Consider the following 27,948-nt stretch of genomic DNA (forward strand, 5'->3'; position numbering starts at 1 on the left):
TATATATATATATATATTATTTTATTTATAAAAATATAATTTTTTACTAATTAAATGACTAATTTTTTTAAGTAAACATGGGAGGGAACCCTTGCACAATATTGGCCGTCTAGATGCATGTGTGTGCAGTAACAATGCACCTAATCCAAATTCTCAAACCTGACCCTCACTATGAGCAATGGTTTTATGTAGTTTTATTATTGTTTTTAAGTTCATTAAAATTTCTAAAATTATATACTAGACACGTTTTATAAAAAAAAATCATATATTTTTTTAAATAAAATATAAATAAAAATTATATTAGTGAAACTAATATATATATATATATAACTTAAAATTTAAACTATTATTTTTATTTATATTTCATTTCCCATAGAATATATAATTTTTAAATGCTATAAAAGACTTGAATAAGTTTTACATTTTATCTTGTGAGCATCGATTTATGTGTATGTGCATCTCGCTGCTCCACACATGATATACATAGGACCATCTTCACAAAGCTAGAATTGGTCCCAACATATACGAAATTTAAAGGCAAACTTTAAAATGGAAATTTTTAAAGTCTATACTATTATTTTAGTAAATTATTAATTTTTTATCAAAAATTATTTTTTAGAAACTTTAAAATATAAATTATTTATTAAATTAATTAATTAATTTGTGTAGCATTTTTTTTTAATTGATTTAATATATATTGAGACAACAGTGACAGAGCTTGACTAAAAAGTTTGGGGTGACCAACATAAAATTATAATATGTATAAATCAAATATAGAAAAAGTTGCATTCTAAATTTAAAGAGTTGCATTCTAAAACATGCAGCCATTATTTATATTTTTTTATTCTAAATCAATGAAATTAGTAATTTAGGAAACAAAATCAACAAAGCAATCATTCTAAATTTGTGGTATATCTTATTCAATAAACAGGCAGTCATTAGTGACAACAATTTAAATCAACCAATTTAGCAATCATACTAAACAGGCAATCATCATATTAAATCAGCAAATCAGCAACAAAAATCAGGAAATCAACAACAAAAATTAGCACAAAAATCAGCAAATCAGCAAAATCAACATAAACACCTTCTATGCAACAAAAATCAGCAAATCAACAATAAAAATCAGTACAAACATCTTGTTCAAACAACTTGTTAAGCAAATCAACAAAATCAAGAAAAACACCAAATCAACAAATCAGCAAAATCCAAACTTTTGGAGTTTTGACAACGAACAGGCGAGGCGAGCTGGAGGCGAGGCAGCAAAAATCAAACATATATGGAAAAAAAAAACTCAAACACCTTACATGGATAAAAAATCAAACACCTTATATGCAACAAAAAAAACTCCAAACAGAATCAGCACTAATATCTAATTTGAAATAAACAAAAACTCCAAACAAACAAAATTCCAAAACAAAACTCGAAACATCAATTCTGAATTTCTGATGATAATACGAATTGAAATCCGAACCTTTTGAGTTTGGACGTACGACCAACCAAGGCAGAGGCGAGGTCGAGGCAGCGAGCAGAGGCGGGGGCAAGACGCGAAGCGGAGGCGGCAGGTGAATCGTGTCCGCGTTTAAGGTAGAGAGAGATGAAGACCGAAAGAGAGAGGAACAGAGATTTAGGTTTGAGGTATAAGGGTAATTTCTTAATTTTAATGAGGACAATTTGATCATTTTACTTATAATTTTTTTTTTAGGGTGGCCGCGGCCTTCTCCTGTCTCTCCCTCCGGTGCTCCGCCCTTGACAATAAAGCTTTTTTTTATTAAGAAAAAATTTAATTTTTTATGGAGAACTCAAAGGTGGCCTTACATTGAGCAGGCTTGCATGAAGCATTGTAATTGGGCTGGTTGCAAGTTCTATATTCCACTACACCTCCAACACACTTCCAGGTATCGCACAACCACCGTTATGCACTAGTATATATCATAGGTGAAAATAACAAGGATTAATATTTGGGAGTAATTAAGATACAAATACTTGATAAATTTAATTTTGATTGATTGTTATATTTTTACACTATATATCCAATGCACGTTGGTATTAGAGTTTGGTTATGAGAGCACCACTTGAATAATATATAACTTGTTTTATAATAAAATGTGCAACACACGCACATAATCATTAAACAACAACATCTACAAACTTTTTAATAAGACTCTTGAATCTAACTCATTCTTATAAAATTGACTAGTAAAATAAAGAACGTCTCTTTTTTATAAATTCTAATGTAGGACTTAATTTTAAGTGATACTTTAAAATTCACAATCGAAGTTGGTTCACTTCCAAATCAATTTTGGTTTATGAGATCAAAAGAAATAAGTGCCTGAATGAGATTATTGTAAATCATAAGGTCTCAATTGATGGTTAGGCTAATCCAAAACAATACTTTAAGGTGGGAACTGAGTCTTAAGGAATCAAATCAATATTTCAACAGTAAGGTTTTAAGAAGAAAAAATCATAAGCACTAGGTATATGTAATGTAAAGCATAATAATAATAACAATAACAACATGAAAGAATCTCCACAAATCAACGTGTTGAGTTCACCAACATTAAGTAGTAGCTTATAGACTATATAGTAAGCCATAATTTAATTTACAAAAACACACATGATTTGGTCAAATAGAGAAGAAGACAGACACCAAATAGATAATTGAAAACCAAGAAGCAGACATGGTGATGAATGATGGATTAACATTAACCCCTTGCCTTGAAAGGAATAGCTCGTATGATAATCTGGTGATATAAAGCAGCAAGTGCAGCTCCAATGAAAGGTCCAACCCAGAATATCCACTGGTCATCCCAAGCATGCTCTCTGTTGTATATTATGGCAGCACCAAGACTCCTTGCTGGGTTAATGCCTGTTCCTGTTATGGGAATAGTTGCCAAGTGAACCAAGAACACTGCAAACCCAATTGGAAGTGGGGCCAAAATCTACAAATTCAAATACAACAACATCAAAAAAATGAACCATATAGATAACTAATTCATATCATAGCATATAAATGTTAGAAACACACTCTGTAACGCACACTTTTTATAGTAACAAAATTCTTCTTAACGCACTCTCTTACATTCGTATATACCTTTTGAAAAATGTGTGTTACAGAAATGTATTACTAGGGATCTTTTATATTTACCGGAACGTGAGAGTCTCTGGCGTTTCTTTTGGCATCGGTGGCGGAGAAGACAGTGTAGACAAGAACAAAAGTGCCAACAATCTCAGCTCCAAGACCATCACCCTTGGTGTATCCAGGATTCACAACATTTGCTCCACCTTTGTACATCTCATAACGTGCATTACCTTCAAAACCCTTCACCACACCAGCACCACAGATAGCTCCAAGACACTGCATTATTATGTAGAATACTGCCCTTGTTAAGGACAGTTTCCTAGCCAAAAATAGACCAAAGGTCACAGCTGGATTTATGTGCCCACCTGTTCCCAACACCAACATCTCGTTAATTTAGTTTCATGTAAAATAATACTAGAGTGCATCACCATCTTGAAATTGTTTACAATCTCTAATTTAGTCTCCCACATATTCAAAATTTTAGTCTATGATTTTTTATTTATGAATTAGTCTCAATTTTTTTATTTTCTTAGCAAATTTTCTAAAATGTGTTATAACTACTAAACAAGGTTAAAATCAAGCTGTAGGACTCAAAGTGATTTATGAGCTTAAGTTAAATATGAATATAGATCAAGAGTAACACATTTTAAATCTTAGCTAAAACAATTTTTTTGTCAAACTTTACTCTTAATCAAACTCTGAATTACTAAATCATTTTTTGTTGAGTTCAAGGGTGAGTGATTAAAGTCTCACATAAACTATAAATAAACAAAATATTAGATAGATAATAGAGGTGACCTATAATCTTAAAGTTTCTTATAGTCCTCTTGTTGTTCTGAGCCAGTGAAACTCTGAACACTTTCCTTTCGAACCCAAGTTTAAGACCCAACAAATGCATGCTCTAAATAAGGTATCAACTCCACATCTCCACACTTTTAAGTGATATAGATACTAAATTGATTGAACTATAATTTTAAGGACTAATTTATTATTTCATATATTTGAGACACATACAATTTCAAGTAATAAAATGGTGACCCAAAAGAGTAAAATAGTGAAATAAATAATGAAGTAAAGAAAAGAAAAGAAAATGACCTGAAATTCCAGCAGTGCAGTAAACAAGGGCAAAGATCATACCACCAAAAGCCCAAGCAATACCTTGAATACCAACAGAGGCACACTTAGAAGTTGACCTGTTAACACCCATCACAGTTAAAACACTGATGTAAAGAAACAAGAATGTGGCAACAAACTCAGCAATTCCAGCTCTATAGAAAGACCATGACTTCAACTCCCCTGGCTCAAACAATGGTGCTGCTGGTGCTTCTTTGTAGTCTTTGCTGTCACTTTTAGCTCCTATGCCTAATGCACTCTTTTCTGAGAATTTGTTTGCTCCAATTTTCACATCTTCTTCCCTCTCCATTCTTCCACACACTATGATACTCTTTTTTAGATTTTGCTAACTTAGATGAAAACTGGTCCTAACTCTTGTACTTGAATGAAGGTTATTAATTGTTATATCTATATATAGAGTGGGAATTTTAAAAAAGATAAAGTATGTTATTATTATTTGTTTTGCTGGCAAATATAATAATAGCTATTAACTTTACTTTATTTCTTTTAGAATAGAATGTGGCACTCTTTTGAGTTGGATAGGGACCATTCTATAATTTTAAAAGAGGAAGACATAATTAGAAGTTAAGATGTTTTAAATAAATTGAAAAATAAAATTGTTCTGGAAAGAGCGAGTGGATGTTGTTGAAGGTATCTTTTATGTTGTTCTTATCTTAAGAGGGTGTTACAACTTACATGCTTTTAGTTTTGGATTTTTCAATGTTGTAGTGAGTAATTAGCTGTTTAGAGCCATTGGATTCCTTCCTCAAAAGAAGTTAGTAAAGTCACGAGCACTAAATTGGTACATAAGACATTTACAATACTTGATGCTTAGTCTATTTACTAGCAAATTAAATACATATATTTATGGTGGAGAAAATTTTCCTGACGTTTATAGAAAATGATGGCTTTTAAAATACTTTATTTACTTTTATTTTTTATACATCTCACATAAAATAAATGTGTCTTATTTTCATAATAATATTTGTTTTGATTCATGCAAGTATGTGATTATTTAGAGTAAAAATATAAATTGATTCTTAACATTATAAGTTTCGATAATTTAATCTCTTATTTTTATAAACTAGTATATACATTTTTTGTATAATAATGTGTTTGTCAAAATAATTTTTTCATTGTTTTTTATGTAAGAACTAATATAATAGATTATGGTGTGATACATTAATCAAATATTAATTTCACATCAATTTTATCATATCATAAATTAAATTTTTTATAATATTTAAATATTTTATACAATAATTTGTCAATAATCAATCGTTATATAAATATAATTATTAACAAATTTATTTTTGATATAATTTAAATTTCATAAATAAATTAATTTCTAATAAAATAATATTGATGCATAACAATATCATATTAACGTGTAATATCATATTATTTAATGCATAATTAACGAAGAAATAAATTTGAATGTTATTTTATAATTTAAAAAATATATTTAATTAATTTACAAAAATAAAATAAAAACAATTTAATTGATACTCACAATTTAAGTATTTTGTGATTTATTTATTATATTATTTGAAATTAAGATGCACTATATAGTATAGATCATCATCCATACTCACAAAGGAAAAAGCTTAGGTAGTTAATACTATCAATTTTAGGTTGAGAAAAGTAAAAATGGGCAAGCTGGGTGGGTTCCATTGAGAAGCATGGAAAAGGAAAGGATGATTAATATAAGTAACGGTAGGAAAGTCAGAGAGAAAGAGGGGTTAGGTTAGGTGACGGCAACAAATAAATCGTATGGCTAAGAAGAGTTCGCCGTTTCATGACCGTTGGGACTGACAGCCCCACTAAGCACGTGGGTAAGTTAACGGCTTTTTTTTTTTGCTTTATTGCGTCCAAACCAAACCGTTGCAAACTTGCAATTGAAACACCTTACGTAGTTAAATTGCTGGTTAGGTTGCACCCCTCCCTATCCCATAAGTGCCAAAACGGATGCATTTATATGAAATTGATTGATCGAAACATTTCGTTAAGATCCACATAAAAATAGTCAAAAAAAAAAATTATTTAATTCAATTCATTCATTAAACATCAAATATAAATTAAAGTGCACGTGCGGTCCTTAACTTAATTTCAGTGAACGTTTTAGTTTTTTTTTTGTTTTGAATTTGTCCTTTATTATCCTTTTTTTACAAAATTTTTAAACCCCGTAAAATTCATTATTATCTTCGAATAAAATATAAATTTAATCAAATTCATAACTTAAATATTTAAATAAATTCATATTTGCATTCTTTATTTGATGTTGTTGGAGATGAAAATATGAGTTTATTTGAATATTTGGGTTATGCATTTGATGAAATTTGCATTATATTGAAAATGATTATTAATTTTTTAGGTTTTGTTTGAAAATTTTGACGATTATTTTGAATTTTTGTAAAAAAAAATTGATAACATTGTTGACATTTTAAAACATAAAATATCAAATTATCACTTAAAACATCAAATATAAATTAAAGTGCACGTGCGGTCCTTAACTTAATTTCAGTGAACGTTTTAGTTTTTTTTTTGTTTTGAATTTGTCCTTTATTATCCTTTTTTTACAAAATTTTTAAACCCCGTAAAATTCATTATTATCTTCGAATAAAATATAAATTTAATCAAATTCATAACTTAAATATTTAAATAAATTCATATTTGCATTCTTTATTTGATGTTGTTGGAGATGAAAATATGAGTTTATTTGAATATTTGGGTTATGCATTTGATGAAATTTGCATTATATTGAAAATGATTATTAATTTTTTAGGTTTTGTTTGAAAATTTTGACGATTATTTTGAATTTTTGTAAAAAAAAATTGATAACATTGTTGACATTTTAAAACATAAAATATCAAATTATCACTTAAAATTAAAATAAATGATCAAATCAGAAGAAAAAAAAAAAAAACTAAAACGTTAACTGAAATTAAATTAAGGGCGTAGATGTAATTTAGCCTAAAACATATTATCACAGTATTTTGATGCTTTATTGTTTTGCTATCTTTTTTGGTAAGGTTTATGTTGTTTGATGTAATTTTTTAGTCTTTGTTTTTAGATTTTGCAAGAGTTTTTTTGTTCTTGTCCCCTTTTTTCTACTAACATAAATATTTATAATTTTTATTCACTTATTTAATATCTCATTTTCTTTTTATTTTCTATTTATATCACATTATTAACATAATACATTTATCAAAACATTTTCTAATTATTTTTGTCTCAAGCGGTTGAAGAAATGTATGTGTGTCTACCAATTATTTTCCTTTTTTTATACTATTATATTTTTGAATATTGTAAATAGTTGTTATTTATCAATGTACTAAGGTTGTATAATTAGACATTTCCACAAAACCTTAAAACATATACATGAGTCATTTCCGATATAGACTATAGTTAATATAGACTAATTATCCACACTTAAATTCAACACTCTCCAAGTGTGAATCTTCCACGTTACTATGTACATGTTTGATTTTGTGGTGGTATTTTGCAAAAACTACATTTTGTAGCTTTTATAAAATCATGTTGGTCCCTTCGTGAAATCGAACATGCATTATACTTAATTGCACCGCTATTACCAACTAATTGTGACATACCACTTGACTCTACTACCAAGAAGACATGGAGAGTACAAGAGTAGCAACAAACTAATGATTCTACACCAACAAAAAATTGAGTCGCCACATATTTACCAAAAACTTTTAAACATTGAAACTATCAACACAACATAGTTTCAACTCCAATGGGTGTGTGACTGTCTAGTCACACTTGAACACAACAACAAGTTGCCATGTCACTCAAGTCCAATGCTAAAAATATCAAGCAGATCATTTGGAATATCGCATTGGAGTTAGCTCTAAGTGGTTATGAATTCCAATATGATTGGCTATGATTTATTATTTCTGAATATTTAAATTACAGAAAGGGATGCTAATCTAGAAAAATATATTTATCATTTTTCTATCATTGATTCTTTTTCCTTTCCCTCTAATTAACCCATTACAATATGGACAAATTAGTTTGATCCTGGCATCACCAGTAAACACTCCACATTTTCTCCATGAGTGCTGCTGCTGGGCATTCTGTCTAGCAATATACTATATTCACTTGTGTGTACCAACAACCAATGGCATACATTATGGACTCATAGTTGGCAAAAAGATGAGAAACAATCAACATTTTTCGCTCGAGTTGCGGCAGCTCAGTCTCGAATCAGGCTGGTGTAAACTACAGTTCATACTCGTGCAATAGGAGAAAAAGGCGGCTTTGGTATACATGACCGAGGAAGTCCCTTCGGAATATTCGACACTGCCTTCTTCTCTTCTGTTGTGACTGATTTGATAAAAAGTTCAACTTCCTCTTCAATTAGAGTATTTGGTGAATTGCATTGAGATAACTGTTGGTTTTTCGCCTGTCGGGTCGTGGGGCTGAAGGCAGAGGTGCCATGCAAAATGGCAACAGAAATGGAGAAGGCTTGTAATGGGGATAATTTTGCATGAAAATCAACTGCATATTGTCCCTCTTCAACTAATGTCATGCCAAAGGTAGGAATATTTTCTTTGGTTCCCTGTGCACCAAAAAGTCAGATAAGCAAATTAATTTTACAAAATCAAATTCATTCAAAACCACGTTTGTCAAATGTTCACTCAAACACACGCTCAGAAGTATCAAGAGGTTATTAAATAAGAGAACTAGTATATGAAGTTCTATCTATTTAAATTCCTTCAAGTAAGGACTTCATATGAAATTCAAGTTTTTACCTGAGAGAAAAGTTCCAATGGTTGATATTTATCTGCAAGAGGACGACCTTCATCGAATCGAATACAAGGATTGCCTAAAAGAATAAGGGGGCAGGCCATGTCCCAGCCACCACAGTCACAACCTCCACCATGTTTCCATCGATCAAGTAACGACGAAGGACCACGGCTTTCACCACTTGGCAAACCATGGTTTCCAATTGGTAGCACCACCTTCACCTGTTCCTGAACTTTACTTTCATGAATGTTTTTTCTATTCTTCTGTACTGCTGAAGAGATAACACTTGGTTTGGAATATGTTTTAGCACTTATTCTATCCCCTTTTTTGTGTTTCAAGCTTTCTCTCTTATGAAATGGAACTCTCAAAACAATAGCAGCACTTTCAAGGCTAGAACCATTTAGTGTTTTAGAAGCATCTTGCTTTCTGTAAGACTTTATTTTTGGTGGAACACTTTTTCTTGAATGAGTAAAATCATACAACACAAATTCTGCTCCCATAAAGTTTCCAAATACTCCATCTTCTAATTCAGAACATAAATTATAGGAAACTAGCATCTGTGCTACCATTGATGATGAACCTTTGTCACAACGTTGATTATCAAAGGAGTGAAAGGTATATACCCAATTGAAATCATTACCTACTCTCCATGTCTTTGCCACAAAGACATCTTCAGGACACTTTACCTTAAACTCAAAATAAGGAAGTCCTTGTCTGTTTTCCAACTTGAGATTACCATGCAGATGAACTGGTGAGGATGCTAGACCAGAACAATAGATATCTCTATTGCCAAATTCAGAAACATTTTGAGCATGTTTTGTTGTGTTGGAGAAATCATTCAACAAAGATTTTTGACAAGCCATGTTTCTTGCAACAACTTTTTTTGGACAAACTAATTTGACATCAGAAGTAGTTTCCACTTCCAGCACATAGCTCACTGGACTTGTCAAAGAATTTGACATAGTGAATGGATTTACCTTTTTTCTGTTAGGAGTGAATGAGACTTTTGAACTCACTCTTGATGAACAATCACTTTCAGATGGAGATGGTAGGTGAGATTCACTTCTAGTCTTTGAATTTACAGAACCTACCCCTTCTACTAAACTAATTCTTTTATCACAAAAATCTGAATTTATGCACAATTCAATAAAACCATTTAATGTGTTGTAATCCATACAAGGCCATGAACCAGAAACAGATGGAGATTGAGAACACAATTCTGTATCCTGAGATATTAATGAAGGTCTTTCATTCTCATTGGAATCTTCATCATCTGAACCACATAAAGAATAAAAAATGCTACTAGAGAAAGAGGCATCACTATTAGTCCTACTTGAAATTTCAATTTTTTTTCTTTCCCCTATTGTGGCAGCCATTTTCTTCATATTTATCACCTGATGATCTGAACTCTGATAAATGGAACCTCTTCTCTTTACTATAGTCCCTTCAAGTATATGAGATCTACATGGAAGACTCTTGCATGAAGAAATCTCAGCAAAGTCCTCTTTGCATTTCACATTTCTGTGTGCCTTCTTATTCTTCACATTCACACAACATTGATGAGATGGAAAAAGAACAGTATTAGAACTGAAACTCACAGAAGACTTGTCATTGGGATCCAACTCTTGTCCCATCAATAAATCAATCCACAGTCCTGTAATAATACATAATGAAATAAAGAAAAATAACAAAAAAGAGAGTAAAGAAATTAGTCTTTTGAATGAGTGAATCAGAGTGAGATTGAACAGCAAATGACATAGTTTACCATTCAAGTAAAATAATGCACAAATGAAAATCACAGAAAAACAAATGAAAATATATTACAATGATTTTCAAGGTATATGGTTCAGTTCTGGTCCTAATTTTTTAGAAGAACAAATGAAAATCACAGAAAAACATGAAAATAACAAATTAAAAAGGAACAAAACAACCCAAATGATCCATAACAAATTGCAAAGAAAACGGAAAGGTAAAAATAGTGAATGATGATATCTGTAACGGTGAAAAAATGAGTAAAGTGATGATAATTGGTGTTACTGAAGTGAAAAGAGAAAGAGAAAAGGAAAAAAGAGCGTACTTCACTTAGAGAAAAAGAAGCAAGAAAACAAACAACGTAAATACACACACAATCATTGTTTATGAAGGGAGGGAGAGGGACTTAAAAAGCAATTACCAGAAGCAGTTATGGAAAATAAGTGGCACCAAAAAAGGACGGTAGAGAGAAGCACTATAGTACTGGAAATTCTCTCTCTCACACACCACGGCAGTAGCAGGAGAAAAAGAAGAGACAAGTGCACAGATAATCTTCTGTTAATGTCTTAACTAAAAACAAAGATTCAGTACTTCACAACTGTGCATCCATCATACTGTTTCTTTTGTCTCTTCTTTTCATTTATTTATTTGTGTCTCGCTCGCTCCTCACCATATGGGTGGGACCACACCACTGATCCAAGACCACCCAACTACAATAAATAACAACCCAATTAACCAGTGTGCATAAGGGCTAATTTTATATGCGACTTCCCTTATTTATCTTATCCTAATACAAACTTTATACTTAAAAAAATATATATATCTTTTTTGGTAAAGATTGATATTAATAGGACACAGTTTGATTTTAAGGTGTAAAAAACTGCACTAGTGTTCTCTCTTTTAATTTTTTTTTTACTAGAAGTGATTGTGATTTTTCCCCTTCATAAGTTGATACTAGTTATCAGTGAAGAGTATTGATTGTCTCTTAATTAGCTCTTTCTAGATAAAATTTATCTTTTGAAAAATTAAATATTTAAAGAACCTCGCAGAATCATTTATGAAATATTATTTAAAATTACAATTTACAAGTTTCGGTGTACAAAACAACTTCATTTTACCCAATTGGTGGTTTAGTTAGTTAAGCAGCACTTAACTTGTGTATATAGAAAGATAGTGATTCAATTATTGGAAAACACACTCTTAGGAAAAGACAAAGAACTTTAAACTACTATTTAAGCATCTGTGCATAGCTTTGTTCTCAATCCACCGTCTCCACTTGCTGGAAAAACGATTACGATTGGTGATAAAAAAAAATTAAAAAGATTTTGACATTTCTAGTACATAGTTACTTCAGTCTTAAATATAAGCAAAATTAAAGTAAAATAAAATAAAATTGGGGTACTAGTATTTGTCTAAACCAGTGCATTTTGTTGACAGGGATACAGTATTATATGTGATTTTCCAATGAGACAAAAGGTGGTTGTAGGGTCAAAGTGTTATTGTCTTTTGGGGAAGCATGTGGTTGGATTGGCGTGGCGGGAACACCAAATTCAATGACCGTCGGTTACATCTCTTTTAGCAAAAACTATTTCAGAGTGGAATTAATAGAAAATGACTGTTACACTTGTAAAATATATTGTTGTTTGATTGTGTTCCTGTCTGAAAATTTCGAAAATTCAATTTTAGCAAATCTGAACAAGGCTTGAATTAACATAGTTGCTTCAGAATTTTTCTGTATAAGATGAACTCCAATGTATTTTGTACAATCATCAACAATTGTGAGAAAATAATGGTAGTATTTCCTTTTCATATTACGGGTAGGTTGTGAGAAGGGTCCCAAACATTAAAATGTATAGGATCAAAAGGGGAATCAGAATGACTGCTATGGGAAATAAAGATAGTCTATGGAATTTTGAAGAGCATATGCTGCTATAATTAGAATCTAAATTTACAGGAATCAAGAAAGGAATTTTATTGCCAACAAACTTTACAATCTTATGTGACAAGTGACCAAACCTGAGATGCCATAATTTGGCATTATTATGTTGAGTTGAGGGGGCTGGATTTTATCTAGATGTATGGCATCTTAAATTGAATAGTCCTCGCCTTATAAATTGATGCTTTATAGATTAATTTTGGGGATTGAGTTAGACTCTAAACTCAAATTTTACATTATCTATTCTCTAGACCAATTGGGTCTGAACATGAGAGCCTGTATGGAAAATACACCTTAAAAATGGCCACCTCAGTGGTCTTTTACTGAGCCACTTCCTCAGCCTTCACCATCGTAGTACAACACCTTTAGTGTGTTGGGTTAAGGAGGAGAGTTTAATCCTACAACTAGATATATGGCATTTGTAATTCTTATAAGGTTTGGATAGACCTCACCTACTGATTTTTTGGAAATGAATTACGCTCTGAGCCAAAATTCTATGAGTATCCCATTCCATTTTGTTCTACTTCAAATATCAAAACATAGCCTATGCTTAAGTGCAGGGAGTCGACCTCAGTGGGCTGTTTTAACACATCTGCTTGATGAAATCATAAAAGATCAAAGCAAATCAAAAGGAACTGACTTTTATCAAATGAAATATTCTACATTTTGTTTATTAATGATTTTAAAAGGTTTACAATTACAGAGTCAAAGTAAAATCAAATAAGTTTACTGCAGTGAAGCCGGCGATGTCATGACCACTCCCTTTATGACCAAAAGCTCACTGTCTACATATATGATCAAACACAAAGAGAACTCTACATACACAATATTTTGCTGCTTTCAGAACCCCAACATAAATATTTTGCAACGTCTAAAGACCACAGCATAGAGCATTTCTAATCAGCGTGTTTTTTGGCCTCAACATTGTCATCTTTCTTGGCCTTGCCAAATGATTTCTGGGAATCCAAAACAGGCATAGATGGTTCGCCTGTTTTCCTAGAAATGTCGTCAGCTGAGTTTTCAGAATCACGGGGGCTCACCAGCTTCTTCTGAACATCTTCAAATTTTGCAGTGGCCCATGGCGCTGTGCCTATGCTTCTCTTTGATTCCGATGCATCTATGGTCAGCGTAGACACCTCATCCCGGGAGGCATACCAGGAATTGCCACAGGCAACACATTCCAGCTGAAGAAAAGGCAGAGCACCAAGCAATTAAACCAAGCCATAAAGGTACAGAACACATTGGTCCGTTTGGAATTGTGGACTCTGAGTAAAAAATGCAAACCTGATAACGGTCATCATGCCCAGCATGGATAATCTCCCTCAATCCCACCTTAAACTCCATGCATCGTGAGCAGCGGGCATCTGTCATCTGTTTGAGGGGTGGGGAACCCGACGTCAGCATCTTTCACACAACTTAACAGAGAACAAAATTGTGGTGAGGTAAACTTACTTGCATGTGCTGTGACTCATCAGGCTCCTTCCTGGTTATTTCCTCAGCAGTCAAACCCTCCTGAAGTTTATATTTAGTGGATGATCATACGAAATCAAACAACCAACAGAAAAATGTAATCTTATCAAAATCAGTATTTATTGAGGACAGAAGGTAGTAGTTTTTCAAGTCATAGTTATTTAATGTAGTGCATGTACTCCTTGCTGTTTCAATAAAAGGTAAAGGGCAAATAGCATTTTTTTCAAAACATAAAAATAAAACACGATTGATGATTTAAAGCACCGTTTAAAAGTGAGACATTTCCGGTATTCTAAAAGCAAGGAATGCAGTTTCCAAGGTAATGTTTTCTGCAAGGCTGAAAGTTCATCTACAATCAATGATAATATTATGCAATGTTATAGCCATTTAACCCAACAAGGAGCCTCTACGAAAAAAAGTTAAAAACAAAAAAGAGGAGGATCAATGTTTCTCAAGGATATAAGGAAAGAAGTTTAGAATCTTCCACCTTCCCCTAGCAAAAGATCCAAATACTCCAACTTTTTAGTTAACCCATTTTTTTCACAAATGAAAGAGTCTTGGGCAATCAAATTTTCCAGCTTCTTGAATATTAATTTCTTTTATTAGGATAAAGAGATAATGAAAGGAGCACAATATGTTAAGAGACTGCTGTAGAAGGTAGTAGTGGAAAATCAGTGACAAAAAACAAAAACTGGATGCTGCTAGCTGAATTGGAAAATAGTAGTGGAAAATCTACTTAACAAGTTGATTTCATCCAGCAGACAGGTCAGAAGTTCCATTGAATAATTTTCATGGAATTAAGGAAATAAAGCTAGACAGATATTGTACCTTTAATTCAGTGGGTGTCATATTCAAAATTTTTGAAGGTTTCAACTCTCCATTTAACAGACGGCGTGCTAACAATGCATTGTTCTGCAAAGAACATAAAAACAAAATAATATATTTGGTTCATCAATACAACTGCAGAGAAACATATAAAATGATGACATGTATAAGACAAAAACATTGACTTCTTGAGCCAAAAACATTATCATTGTCACCACCATACTGCCACATTGATTTCTCAGGCCAAAAACACTGCAAGAGGATTGACTGGTTGTGGCGATGTTGAATAAATAAAACTAAATAAATAAGAGATTACAGCTAGCTCATTCTTTCCTTTCTTCTCAGTGACTTTGTGATACAGTATATAACATTATTGTGTGTTTTGAAGTAATGTAGTGTAACTTAGTATGCAACAGCATGATCATCCAACATTCAACTTAGCAAGTGTTTGGATCTGCGTTTCTCCTGTTTTTTACGCGTCCCAAGGCACGTTAGTATTAAAGCTATACTTTCAAGCTTCTGGGTACCGCACGGTGGCGGTGAGTCACCCGATCAACCAAACAAGCTATTATTGTTCCTTCATTATATCAGTGATTCAGTAGAAAGACAATACTTTTAATTCGGACTTTTAACCACCTAAACATTAATTTTTATTAGATAATATGAGCAAAATTCAATACATGATTAAAAGTCCCACCTTAAAATGAAGCAACAATAGGCAATTTTTTAGATGTCTCAAGTATAATAATTATGATAATATTTCAATGGTATCACTCAATATGCAGAATGCCAGCTTCTGACCTTGAGATTAAAATTTAATTGCCGCAACTTTTGGTTATACTTCTGAAAATCTGTCGAAAGAGCTTCATGTGAAGCTTTTTCAAGAGCAACTATAGCTGGAACAGCAGCATCTGGCCACACAAAAGACTCGGAACTCTGTAGAGTGAAGAGAAAAAGAAAAGACTGAATTCATATACTCCTTAAGAATAGGCGAAAGAGTAAGAATAGGATGAGAATATAAATAATTGATAACCCTAATAATACATAAATTTTATACCTTCTGACCCTTGTCCTGAGAGTCATTTGCTATTTCTGAAGTTTTATCATTGCTTTTATTCTTGTTTTCATCAGAATCGGCATTTCCTGATCCCTTTTCCCTTTCGATACTATCATCGTAATTACACATGTACTGAACGTGTTGAAGCAACCTCTCCAACCATTTGTCGCGGTGAATGTTTCCGGTTAATACATTAAAATTCACTAATATGCGATGATGCTCTGAGTCATTATTAACACAACTCCCGGGTGTTTCAGGCTTTGAATTTTGGTCACTCTTAGCAACTCCTTCCTCCTCCCTTGAAACATCAATGGGCGAAATGCTCTTTCTCCTTAAGTTTCTTTTATTTTTCATCACGTCCTCCTGGTCAGCAGGAGGGGCATCTTCAGGCTCAACGTCTAGTAGCTCCCCAATCCGTTTACAAGTTTTTTGAACAAGCTCATCAATTTCTTGCTGTTTTACATCCTCATAGTCCTTATCAGTCAGCTTCCAAAGTTTCTTTTCCACAGTGTCGTACACCTTTTGTACAATAAAGCCAGGATGTTGCTTACGTTTCGGAAACTGTTTGTTCAAAGGAACAAAATGCACCACACACTTATGCATAACAGACTCTGCAGGAACCTCATCACGGTGGAAACTATAAAAAAGCTCCCTTGTATCACGTGATTGCCAACTTCCACCGCCTTTTTTTTCAGCTTCTTCCGGACGATAAAACCACTGCCCAAGCACCATTATGCTGCCACTATAGTTAAGTATAATGTCCTGATAGCAGAGCAATATCAAAAACTCGATATTGAAAGGACATTTATTTAACAAGCGAAAGGGGTGGAAAACCCTTAACAACATCAATGCAGCACACACATGTGTCAATAAGGGGAAAATTAATTGTTCAATATGCTATTTACCTACAGCAAAAATTTGATCGAAGTTTTCAATTCAAATTATTAATCACAATCAGGCAAGTTAATCAAGTACAGCGAATTAATAGCAAAACGAATAATTGACGAAGGAAATAAATAAAATTAAATACCTTAATTATAGCGACATATGGCTTTTGTTCTTTATCCTCAGGCACAAGAAGAACAGGATCCTCCTAAAAAACAGAATAAGAACAATTTTTCTTGTAGCAATTGAATCATGAAATGAAATTACGAACGAAGAAATGTTACGAAACTTACGAGAGTGTATTGGTTTCCATCGAATTCGAAGGATTCGTAATGTCTCTTCCTTCCTCTTCCTTTACCCGAAACCCTAAGTGGATCACCAATTGGCTTTGCATCATCTGGAGTCTGAGGCGTATCCGATTTCTCCTTTTCATTATCGTTGTTGTTGTTGTTGTTATCGTCGTCGTTGTCTTCTTCCTCGTCTAGAAGCTTCATCCTCTTGCGTTTCCGTAGCTTGGAGTGTTGAGGTGGGGTTTCGTCTTCCTCGTCGCTGGTGGCTACCTGAGTGAAGCGTCGATTAACCATTTTCTCTGATAGGATGAATTCCGGTGAGATGATGTAATAAAAAGTAACACTTTCAATTATGAATCAATTGTGAATTGCTCTCACAGACACGTATGTCGGTATGTGAGTAAGTCCTCAAACGCAAAATTTGCCTCATCAAAGTACACGTGTCAAGTTGCAAAAATGTTTAAAATTTGATAAATCCATAAATTTAAATTGTTCTAAATATGTTTTTTACATTTACTGGTTCATCAACATTCATAACAAACACTACATCATGAAAGAAAATTAAATCACGGCGAACGAACGCAATAAAATACAAAATTCTAAGATAAAAATTAAAATATATAAATATTTTATTTATTTAAATGAAAAATCATTTTTTGGATTAATAATTATAAATCAATATAAATAAAGATGAACGAAACAAGACAGAGTCGATTATGTCAAGAAGACATAATTTTTTTAAAAGTAGAGTTTTTATTTTTTGTAAGATTTTTTTATAATAAATAATTGTATCATTTATATTTTTTATTTTTTTCATATAAATATTTTATCTTAAAAATGTGCATAAGTTAATTATTTTTTATGAAAAATTAAAAAACTCAACAATAAATATTTTTTTAAGTTGAAGTTGAATTTTGTTATTCTTTAATAAAAAAAATATTTTAAAACAGTAATAAAATTATCACCTCTCAATATTTGTTTTAATAGAAAATGAAACAAAATTATTACTAGTAATGTTTATGTTGATGTAGCCTACTAATATACTAAATTATCATGTTAATTTTTTTTATATAAATATCTCTCATATCACTACTATTAATTTATTTTAAAATATGAAGAAAAAAAATAAAAGTTAAATACATTTAGTTTAATATAGTAAATTTAATTTATTTATACTTGACATTCAATCCAGTCTATCTAATTTTACACTTTATTTATAACCAGATGTTTTCATTCTTTAGAAGTTTTTATTGATTTGTTTTACAGCATACTAACAAATATGCTATTAGTATTTATTAAAGATTAAAAAAATAGTTAATAAAAGTAGCATTTTGTCTAAATTAAATTAAATTTAAAAATTTAAAATAATTAAATATACTAATTCTAAATTTATATTATTTTAATTTTTAATGTCTTTAACAAGTATTTTTAAAATAATTGATACTTGATAACGATTCTCTATTTATTTATTAGAAAAAAGTTTTATCCTTTGAAATAATTTTAGAAAAAGGTTTGATAATAGAGAGTTTACTTAAAAATACATGACTAATTTGGTTACCCTGTCTCACCGATAGCCGACTAAAAATGTTTCACCTATATCCCAAACTGAATCGAACACAACACTTGTCAAGGAATGCTGAACACTCTATATAACATAGCCAAACTAGCTAACTCACCCTTCACTCCAATTGACACGTGTGCCACAACCAACACCAAACACTCCTTACCATTTATATGTATAAATTGACGATGATTTTAAGTGTCTTGATTCATTTTAGATCACTTCCTTCCAATCTTAATAATCCAATCAAATTAATTCTACTTGGTAACTTAACTTTCATTTTTCAATATCCTATTATTAGTATCTACTACTCTATAATACTAAATATAAGTGAAAATATCTATTTTTCAATTCTAATATGTGTTGTTAATTTCAGTGAGGCGGAATGGGACTCCTTTACCTGAAAGGAAAATTAGGTTCATCATCCATGTTTTTAGGGAAGGTGGACTCAAACCAAAGGAAAGGTTCTTGTTTTAAATTGTCTTCCCTTTGTAGTGGTTCAGTTCATTATCAATTTTTGTATAAAGACAAAGCCATAGCAAGATACAGAAGGGGTAGAAGTGTCATTGTTGCTACTGGACCAGCCACAGAGGCTCATGCTATTGCCACTGAGCCATTAACAAAAGATGATTTAATTGATTACATGCTATCTGGTTGCAAGCCAAAAGAGAAGTGGAGGTATACAAATTCACCATTCACGAAAACCACACTGTAACTCAAATTTTTTAAGAAAAATATTTGAATAAAGACCGATACACAATATAGAAATATTTAATTTATATAGACAATTTATTAAATTATTAAAAATAATTAATTATATTATAAATTATTTTTAAAATTATAATCATAAATGATTGCGATGTTTTAATCTAAGATAATTTAGAGTTTAGGTGTTTATTTTATAGATAGATTTTGTAATAAAATGTTTGAATATGAAGTGAACAATTATTTAATGTCAAATTGTGTATGGATCATTGCAGAATAGGTACAGAGCATGAGAAGTTTGGTTTTGAGTTTGATAGTTTACGTCCAATCAAATACAACCAAATATCAGCTTTACTCAATAGTATTGCTGCGAGGTTTGATTGGGATAAAATTATGGAAGGTGACAACATCATAGGACTCAAAACCGTAAGCTCTTCACTCATGAAATAATTTTTGTTTCCTTTATGAAAATGTGTACCTTAAATTATATATAGAACCGTGGTTTACAAATTAAAGAGAAAAAAAAAAAGCGATTTTGGTGTTTTATAGTTTAATAATATTTTTTTAGAAGTTTTAAGAAAATAAAAAAAAAATACTAAATATATTTTCAAAAAATCATTTTATAGATTATTTTTTTATATTTTAATTATTTTTTAAAATTGTAACAGAATTTCAAAAATAATGACTTTATTTTAAAGTGATATTTTTACGAAAAAATGTAAGAAACACATCCATAATCTGAAATATGGCCAAAATACAAAAATTAAAAGGAAAATGTCACATTTATATATCTAGAAAAATTTACCTCAGGGAAACCAAAGCATATCATTGGAGCCTGGTGGTCAAATTGAACTTAGTGGTGCACCTTTGAAAACATTGCATCAAACTTATGATGAGATCAATTCACACCTCTATCAGGTCAGTATAAGCAACTTACTATGATTTAATTGATTGTGTTTTATTCTATTTTAATTTAACATTGTGTTACTGTCACCACTTACCAATTACCATATATACATACCATAGACTGCAACAACATATATTTTGAAGGCAGTCATGACTTTGAGATTGTGAACTGCAACACAATTTATTTGATCTCATGTTTGATAGGTTAAAACTGTTGCAGAGGAAATGAGAATTGGATTTTTGGGACTAGGGTTTCAGCCTAAATGGAGACTTGATGACATACCACATGTGCCCAAGGTACTCAATCACATTTATTTGGTATTTACTTACTTTTATCAAACTTTTAAATTTATATTTCAATTAATAGAGTTATGTAAATTTTCTCAATCATTTATATACATGATGTTATTCTAGGTACGTTATGACATTATGCAAAATTACTTCAGAAAATTTGGATTACTTGGTGTCCATTCATTATTAATGACATGCTCTGTTCAGGTGAGTTAAGTTTTAAGCTTCAATTACAATGCACAACCAATAAATTAGTTATTGTGACAAATTTATCAAAAAAAAATTATCGTTTATATTTGTGGGCATAGGTCAATTTGGATTTCAGTTCTGAAGCAGACATGATCAAGAAAATGCGTGCCAGTCTTGCATTACAACCAGTAAAAAATTTAATTTATGTTCATTCTATAATGTGCTGAAAATTTCATGTTTCTTAATTTCTTAATTTGTTATTGTATCTGACTTGTACAACAATTAAATTAAACCAGTTAGCGACAGCCTTATTTGCAAATTCACCTTTCAAGCAAGGAGTTCCAAACGGTTATGCCAGTTTTAGAAGGTTTATAATTGTTTGAATTATTTTATCACCATAATTAACTTTTATTTTTTTATTTTGCATTTTAATTTTTTTGTTGTTGGTGTTGTTCAAACAGTTATTTGTCAAGTCAATTTGACAAACATCGCAGTGGAATGCTCCCATTTGTTTTTTGTGAAACTTTTGGGTATGTTTGGTTTTATGTTTACTTTTCTAATATATACCTTTATTATATTAGCATTAAAGGAGAGATACATAATGTGGTGGTGATGTGCTTATTCATCAAAAATAAAAATGGTGTTGTTATGTTAGGCAATGATTAAGAAATAAAAAATAATATAAAAAACACATGCATCACTTTTTTTATAAAAAAAGATGTATCAATTTAACTTATACATGTCCACATATCAGGGTATAACAATATTTTATTAATGCATTTGACTATTCAGTGATGTCTGATTTGATATTTTTGTATTTTTCTTACAGATTTGAGCAGTTTGTTGATTATGCACTTGATGTACCGATGATATTTGTTTATCGAAAAAATAAATATATTGCCTGCACTGGCATGTCATTTCGGGTTATCTTCTATTTCTGAATTCTTTATAAATATTCCAATATGTACTTTTTGATGCATAATACTTACTTGTTATTGGGTGATTAATTTGTGCAACATGGTTAAATGTACTTAATTGATCCAATTTACTTTTGTGCAGGACTTTATGGCTGGTAAAGTGTCTGTCATTAGAGGTCAAATGCCAACACTAAGTGACTGGGAAAATCACCTCACAACAATATTTCCTGAGGTTATTCAAATACTCTCAAACCTCTTCATTTCCCCAAAATCCAAATAAACAATCCAAATCTATTATCAACTACAAAACCCCCAAATATTTCCAAAATTCAAAAACTAAACAAAAGAATAAAAAGAGAATTATAACATCAGAACAACTTACAAAATTCATACACTTGATACATACGTTAACATTATTCAAAATAGAAGTATAGAAGTAATTGAACGTAAATAATTATATGTGATGTTGGATATTAAAGTTCGCTACATATTTATCTTTAGATTTTGAATATCTTTAAATTAAGTTGGAAATGTAAAAAATTATTTTTATAAGAACTAAAAATAAAATATTTTTTATTTACAAAGACTAAAAAGATATTTATATCTATTTGTATATCATTTGCAATTTATAAAAGTCATACATTTTGACATATACATTAACATTACTCAAAATAGAAATATTTGAACATAAGTAATAATATGTGAGGATGACTTGTCTGTGTTGGACACTAAGTTTGTAGTGCTACATATCTATCTTTAGATTTTTAATATCTTTAAATTAAGTTGGGCATGTAAAAAATTTATGCAGGTGAGGCTAAAGAGATACATGGAAATGAGAGGTGCTGATGGGGGCTCTTTGAACATGTTATGTGCTTTGCCAGCTTTTTGGGTAATTCGTCTATCTTTAGACGACATAATCCAATATATATCTTCATTTTATACAAAGCTTTTGTTAAGATCTCTAAAGCGTATAACTTAATTGATGAGATTTAATTAAGGATAAAAAATTATGGAATATAATTGTTTTGGCATGGCATGTGGTGGGAGTTTAGCAAATGTCAGATGATAACGTGTTAGATCTCTTGTATTAGACTTTTGCATGTACAAATAAAAACTACAAACTTCACTCTTCTACTTTAACAATTAGTCCTAGTTAATGCACACGCAAAAATCTATTCTTTTAGTTAATCTAATGTTAGTTTATTGTGTCAATTTTTTATGTGTCAGGTAGGTCTACTCTATGATGAAGTTTCATTACATAATGTTCTAGATATGATTGGTGATTGGTCTACTGAAGATAGACAATATTTAAGAAATCAGGTAACCAAAAACAACAAAATCAAAAAGTTGAGATTTATGTTTTTTTCTTTCTATTTATTGTTTTAAAAGTCTATGACCTTAGGACCTAAATATGATATTATTATATTTAGGTTCCTTTTACCGGTTTAAGGACTCCATTTCAAGGTAGATTGCTGCAACATGTTGCTGAAGATGTGTTGAAGTGGGCAAAGGTATTGTAGATGCTAATTGTTGTGCTAATTTTATTATCTAGAAGTCTTTGACTAAATCAACCGATCATTTTTTTTCAGGATGGCTTGGACAGAAGATGTTTAAACGAATCCGTTTTTTTAGATCCATTGATGGAAGTGGTTGAAACAGGTATCTAAGTTTGTTTAATATTACTTTGTTCATCTTGCATTGTGCACAATAATCCAAAATCTTGTAAACAGAATTAGAAGGGACTAAATCAATTCACATATTTTAACAATCTTAATCTTCAAGAGATAAGGATAACATAATGTGACAACAACGTGGTTCTTAGAAATTTAATTGTTTAATTTCTCATAACTTTATGTGACATAAAACTACTATCAGGTATGACACCAGCTGACAAGCTTGTGGAGATGTACTATAGCAAATGGGGAAACAATATAGATCATGTGTTCAGAGAGTGCTGCTACTGAACTGAATTCAATTGTCTTATCTTTGTGAAGAAGAGAAATGTAGATTAAAAGTAATATCGATTATGTGATGTAATTATGTGTGTGTTTACGGTGTTTAAATATGTCTGTTTATATTACAACATTTGCTGAAACATCTTGAAAACATTTTAGTCTTAACTTTTACTTTATGCTTAGCATATTTTTAATCATGCTAAGAATTTGTGTATAAGTTGGTTGGTGATGTGGCATGTGTAATGGAGAGTCACTTAGGATGCTTTTGTCTCACTTTGGCATTGTAATCACTTGGTGGAGTTTAGTTGGTTTTGTACTTTAATGAAAGATATACCTTGCCTTAGCAAAACAGTTCTCTTATGCTAATCTGGAGTTTAGTTGGTTTAGTACGTATTGGAACTAATTCATTTGAAACCTATGTGACAAAATTGCAATATACGAAGAGTTTAATTTTGTTAGGAGCTTGGAACAATGATATTTAAATATTGGGATTTGACTTTTTCTTTGGGTAAATTATTGTAAATAAATAAAGCCAAAGGTTGAAAGAAATAAATAACAACAAACAAACTACAAATATATTCCTAACTATGAATTTTCTATCTTTAGTTTTTGCATCCTGTCTTTATTATAAATTAATTTTTTTTTATCTAAATTTTACAACAAACGAAAATCCTTTAAGTCGTCAAACAAAATTTGATTCAACTATTTTTATGAATCTTCTATATATGATATAAAGGTTAAAAATATTTAGGCTTAATTGCACTTTTGGTCCCCCTATTATAGGTGAAAATTGAAAGTAGTCCCTCCATTTTGTTTGTCCTCAGTTTTAGTCCCCAAAACAGAATTTGAGTCCAAATCATGATGAGTTGTCATTTTTTTTAATGACGTGTCAATAAAAGGGTGACGTGGCAGACGCTTATGTGGAATAAACTCATTATTATATTATTTTTGATTCAAAAATATAATTTATATTTTTTAAAACTATTATTATAATTGTGACAATATTTTTAAAAATATAATTTAATTATTAAAATTAAGTTAAAAGAAAAAACACTTAAAATCGTAAACCCTAAACAAATCAAAATAAAAAACATTCACTCATGAACCCTAAAATTATTTTGAACCCTAAAATCATGAACTAGAACTAAAACCCTCTTTCATTGATTATATCTCCGGAGCTGGCCTACAGAAGAACTGATAGAACCGTCTAGTTCTGGCATATCGGGAAATTCAGTTCACGCTGATGGTGATTCTCCTTACCAGCTCAGAGCTAGTTCAGGAGCATCTATGGTTACTGATAACGCAACTGATACTTATATTTCGTCTACAAGGCACTGTGATGCCTATCAGTCCAACTTTGAATCAGATTTCTTGGAGAATGAGAGCCCGGATTGTTTTGAATTCGATGGTGAAATGCGATTGAAACTACAAGAATTGGAGAGGGCATTGCTTGGTGACAATAATGATGAGTGCGACGACGATGAAGAAAACATATTTAGGACTGTACAGAGCATGGAGATTGATCCTGACTTTGCCGACTGTGCCAATCCTATTCAGAACATGTTGAGTCATGACTCGCCAAGGGAATCTTTGTCCTCAGAGTCCAATCTCAGTAGCAGCAGTAGCACCAAAGAAATATCACAAAACTTTCCTCGGACCCCAATAAAAGGGTGAAAGAGGGTTTTAGTTCTAGTTCATGATTTTAGGGTTCAAAATAATTTTAAGGTTCATGAGTGAATGTTTTTGATTTTGATTTGTTTAGGGTTTATGATTTTAAGTGTTTTTTCTTTTAACTTAATTTTAATAATTAAATTATATTTTTAAAAATATTGTCACAATTATAATAATAGTTTTAAAAAATATAAATTATATTTTTGAATCAAAAATAATATAATAATGAGTTTATTCCACATAAGCGTCTGCCACGTCACCCTTTTATTGACACGTCATTAAAAAAAATGACAACTCATCATGATTTGGACTCAAATTCTGTTTGGGGACTAAAACTGGGGACAAACAAAATGGGGGGACTACTTTCAATTTTCACCTATAATAGGGGGACCAAAAGTGCAATTAAGCCAAATATTTAATGTAATGATATCTTATTTTTATGTAATCAATAATATTTATAAATACACATTTAAAATATTGATAGTCGTTCAATCAAAATTAAATAATACAGATTGATACTTTATATTTTAGATTACAAAATAAAAAATATGCACTTTTTTAAATCCTATTTTAAATATTTTAAATCAATTATCCAAACCATTGCATTGTATTGGAAAGAGGATAAATTAATGAGTCAATATGGAGAAAATAAAGAATTTCCATTGCATAGCAATAATTAGTAAAATACTATACAACTGCCTACCATACTCTTCACTCGACAACCCAAATAAAGAAGCGAAGGGAAACTCATTGATGCTACTAACAAAAAGAGGTAACGTAAGCAAGAAAACATGAGTTGCTCTTCATTGTTAAGGTATAGTTCTCACACAAGGTGGAATTGGGATAACCAACTACACACAAGCCAAACCAAGTCTGTAAAAATCCATATCTTTGATAAAAAACTAGTGAGAATATTATATGAGTACTACTACACTAATGAAAAATGTGTATATAATTTGTGGATAGATATGTACAAAATAAATGATTAATTAAATTATATTGATAAATTAGATGTATTAAAAAAATTATATAAATTAAATTGTTTATAGATTGAATCACGTATTTAAAATAATTCAGTTAACTAAACTTAATTCAAAAATCAGTTTAATAATGTTAATTTTTTTTTTTATTTCAACTAAAATCTTTTCTCTTAATTTTTTTTTGAAATTTGTTTTTCTTAAACAAAAATGTAAAAAATATCAAAACTTTTTTTTTTTTTTGAAAAGATCGAAAAACAATTTCTCGAAAAATTTTGCCAAAAGAATTTTGAATTTTTTTTTCAAAAAATAATCGAAACTTGAAAGTTTGTTTATCGAAAAACTTTGATATCTATTTTTCTAAAAAAAAATTAAAAACTTTTTTCTCCAAAAATCGATGTCTTCTTTTCGAAATAATTTCAAAATTTTATTTTTTAAAAACTAGTTCAAAATATATTTTAACTAAAAATTTATTCAAAATATATTTTAACTAAAAATTTATTCAAAATATATTTTAACTAAAAATTTATTCAAAATATTAAATTAATTTATATTTATAAATCAATTTCAAATTGATTTAGAACTACACTAAACTTAATTCAAATTTAATTTTTAAAAACTGAACTAAATCATTAATATGATCTAATTGGGTTCAATTTTTTCACTATAACAAGATAATTTGAATTTTTTTAGAATTAGAGTTCTTAATTTGATAAAGAAATGACATTAATTAGATTTTGTTTTAAATAAACAAAAAGCTATAAATAATAAAATATTATACTTATGTTAGATATTTTTTGTTGTTGTTGTTGTAATGTTTGTCAAATTTAATAGTAAATTAACAGAAATCACTAACTTAAACTAATAGAATAAAACTAAAAGACGGACTACAAAAAAAATAAGTCAATGACTAAAAAAGTAATTAAGCCAAAAGTATTTAGAGTTTAGTTTCTAGAAAAATATAAATAGCATAAATAATTGTTATTGAATACCAATAAATTATTATTGTTATCTTTCCCAGACACTACCGCAACGAAAAAGTCATTTGTTTTTCTTTTTCTTTTTTGACAAAAGGAAGAAGTAATTTAATTTTAGTATTTCCGTTAATTTATATCTATTTTTTAATTTTAAAGTTGGAAAGAAAGAGTACAGTTGAGTTTTACTAGTTTGCTGCTAAATATCCGTTCATATATCCATCCATCTCCTCCACTCTCATTGACTCTTCTTCTTCAAACGCAAAGGTAAACGCAACCTCTCTCTGCTATTTACTTCCATCTCCGTTACGTTGCTCATACTTTACCATTTGCAGTTTATATTCATGAATTTCGCAGTAGCATAGTAGTAGTAGTAGTAGTTATGGGAAAGGGTAAACCTAGGGCTGTTGAAAAAGGTGTGGTAGGGCCAAATTTGAGTGTTGCACCCCCTACTATACCTGCTGCACCTGTTTTTTACCCTACCGAAGATGAATTCAAAGATCCTTTGGACTTCATTCACAAGATTAGACCGGAAGCTGAGCCCTATGGAATTTGTAGGATTGTTCCTCCTAAAAATTGGAAACCTCCTTTTGCTTTGGATCTTGATTCTTTCACTTTCCCT

At 30.6% G+C, this 27,948-nt stretch overlaps 5 protein-coding genes across 6 annotated transcripts in view; 2 read left to right on the forward strand and 3 right to left on the reverse strand.

Moving 5' to 3' along the window:
• Positions 1 to 2,482: 2,482 nt before the first annotated feature.
• LOC101493911 (probable aquaporin PIP1-2) lies at positions 2,483 to 4,596 on the reverse strand. Its single transcript, XM_004511510.4, has 3 exons — positions 4,178 to 4,596; positions 3,149 to 3,447; positions 2,483 to 2,942 (listed from the first exon to the last, which is right to left on the reverse strand). Exons 1-3 carry the CDS (start codon positions 4,503 to 4,505, stop codon positions 2,706 to 2,708), a joined length of 864 nt encoding a protein of 287 aa, XP_004511567.1. The 5' UTR covers positions 4,506 to 4,596; the 3' UTR covers positions 2,483 to 2,705.
• A 3,151-nt stretch (positions 4,597 to 7,747) lies between these two features.
• Positions 7,748 to 11,458, reverse strand: LOC113788018 (uncharacterized). 2 transcript variants are annotated; one of them, XM_027337283.2, is made up of 3 exons: positions 11,139 to 11,458; positions 8,971 to 10,619; positions 7,748 to 8,777 (listed from the first exon to the last, which is right to left on the reverse strand). In XM_027337283.2, the coding sequence occupies exons 2-3, from the start codon at positions 10,597 to 10,599 to the stop codon at positions 8,445 to 8,447; spliced, it is 1,962 nt and encodes a 653-aa protein (XP_027193084.1). In that variant the 5' UTR covers positions 10,600 to 10,619; positions 11,139 to 11,458; the 3' UTR covers positions 7,748 to 8,444. The 2 variants fall into 2 exon arrangements, with proteins under 2 accessions (XP_027193084.1, XP_027193085.1); XM_027337284.2 differs by lacking the exon at positions 11,139 to 11,458 and adding an exon at positions 11,043 to 11,133.
• A 1,810-nt stretch (positions 11,459 to 13,268) lies between these two features.
• On the reverse strand, positions 13,269 to 17,564 carry LOC101495294 (ASI1-immunoprecipitated protein 3-like). Its single transcript, XM_027337432.2, has 8 exons — positions 17,184 to 17,564; positions 17,036 to 17,098; positions 16,006 to 16,767; positions 15,750 to 15,884; positions 14,952 to 15,035; positions 14,106 to 14,165; positions 13,938 to 14,024; positions 13,269 to 13,837 (listed from the first exon to the last, which is right to left on the reverse strand). Exons 1-8 carry the CDS (start codon positions 17,472 to 17,474, stop codon positions 13,550 to 13,552), a joined length of 1,770 nt encoding a protein of 589 aa, XP_027193233.1. The 5' UTR covers positions 17,475 to 17,564; the 3' UTR covers positions 13,269 to 13,549.
• A 1,315-nt stretch (positions 17,565 to 18,879) lies between these two features.
• Positions 18,880 to 24,111, forward strand: LOC101495838 (glutamate--cysteine ligase, chloroplastic-like). Its single transcript, XM_004511517.4, has 16 exons — positions 18,880 to 19,005; positions 19,118 to 19,419; positions 19,722 to 19,872; positions 20,257 to 20,364; positions 20,557 to 20,649; positions 20,767 to 20,850; positions 20,952 to 21,020; positions 21,129 to 21,199; positions 21,294 to 21,362; positions 21,662 to 21,755; positions 21,892 to 21,981; positions 22,558 to 22,638; positions 22,977 to 23,069; positions 23,180 to 23,260; positions 23,339 to 23,408; positions 23,625 to 24,111. The coding sequence occupies exons 2-16, from the start codon at positions 19,127 to 19,129 to the stop codon at positions 23,711 to 23,713; spliced, it is 1,536 nt and encodes a 511-aa protein (XP_004511574.1). The 5' UTR covers positions 18,880 to 19,005; positions 19,118 to 19,126; the 3' UTR covers positions 23,714 to 24,111.
• A 3,388-nt stretch (positions 24,112 to 27,499) lies between these two features.
• The window catches only part of LOC101496163 (lysine-specific demethylase JMJ17), a 25,179-nt gene continuing 24,730 nt past the window's right edge, over positions 27,500 to 27,948 (forward strand). The window contains exons 1-2 of the mRNA XM_073364680.1: positions 27,500 to 27,593; positions 27,662 to 27,948. The exon at positions 27,662 to 27,948 is cut by the window's right edge and continues 1,058 nt beyond it. Coding sequence (XP_073220781.1) covers positions 27,709 to 27,948 — 240 coding nt within the window. The 5' untranslated portion in view covers positions 27,500 to 27,593; positions 27,662 to 27,708. The remainder of the gene's footprint in view (positions 27,594 to 27,661) is intronic.

This window comes from Cicer arietinum, chromosome 8 (assembly GCF_000331145.2).
Source record: "Cicer arietinum cultivar CDC Frontier isolate Library 1 chromosome 8, Cicar.CDCFrontier_v2.0, whole genome shotgun sequence".
In the NCBI taxonomy this organism is placed as follows: domain Eukaryota; kingdom Viridiplantae; phylum Streptophyta; class Magnoliopsida; order Fabales; family Fabaceae; genus Cicer; species Cicer arietinum.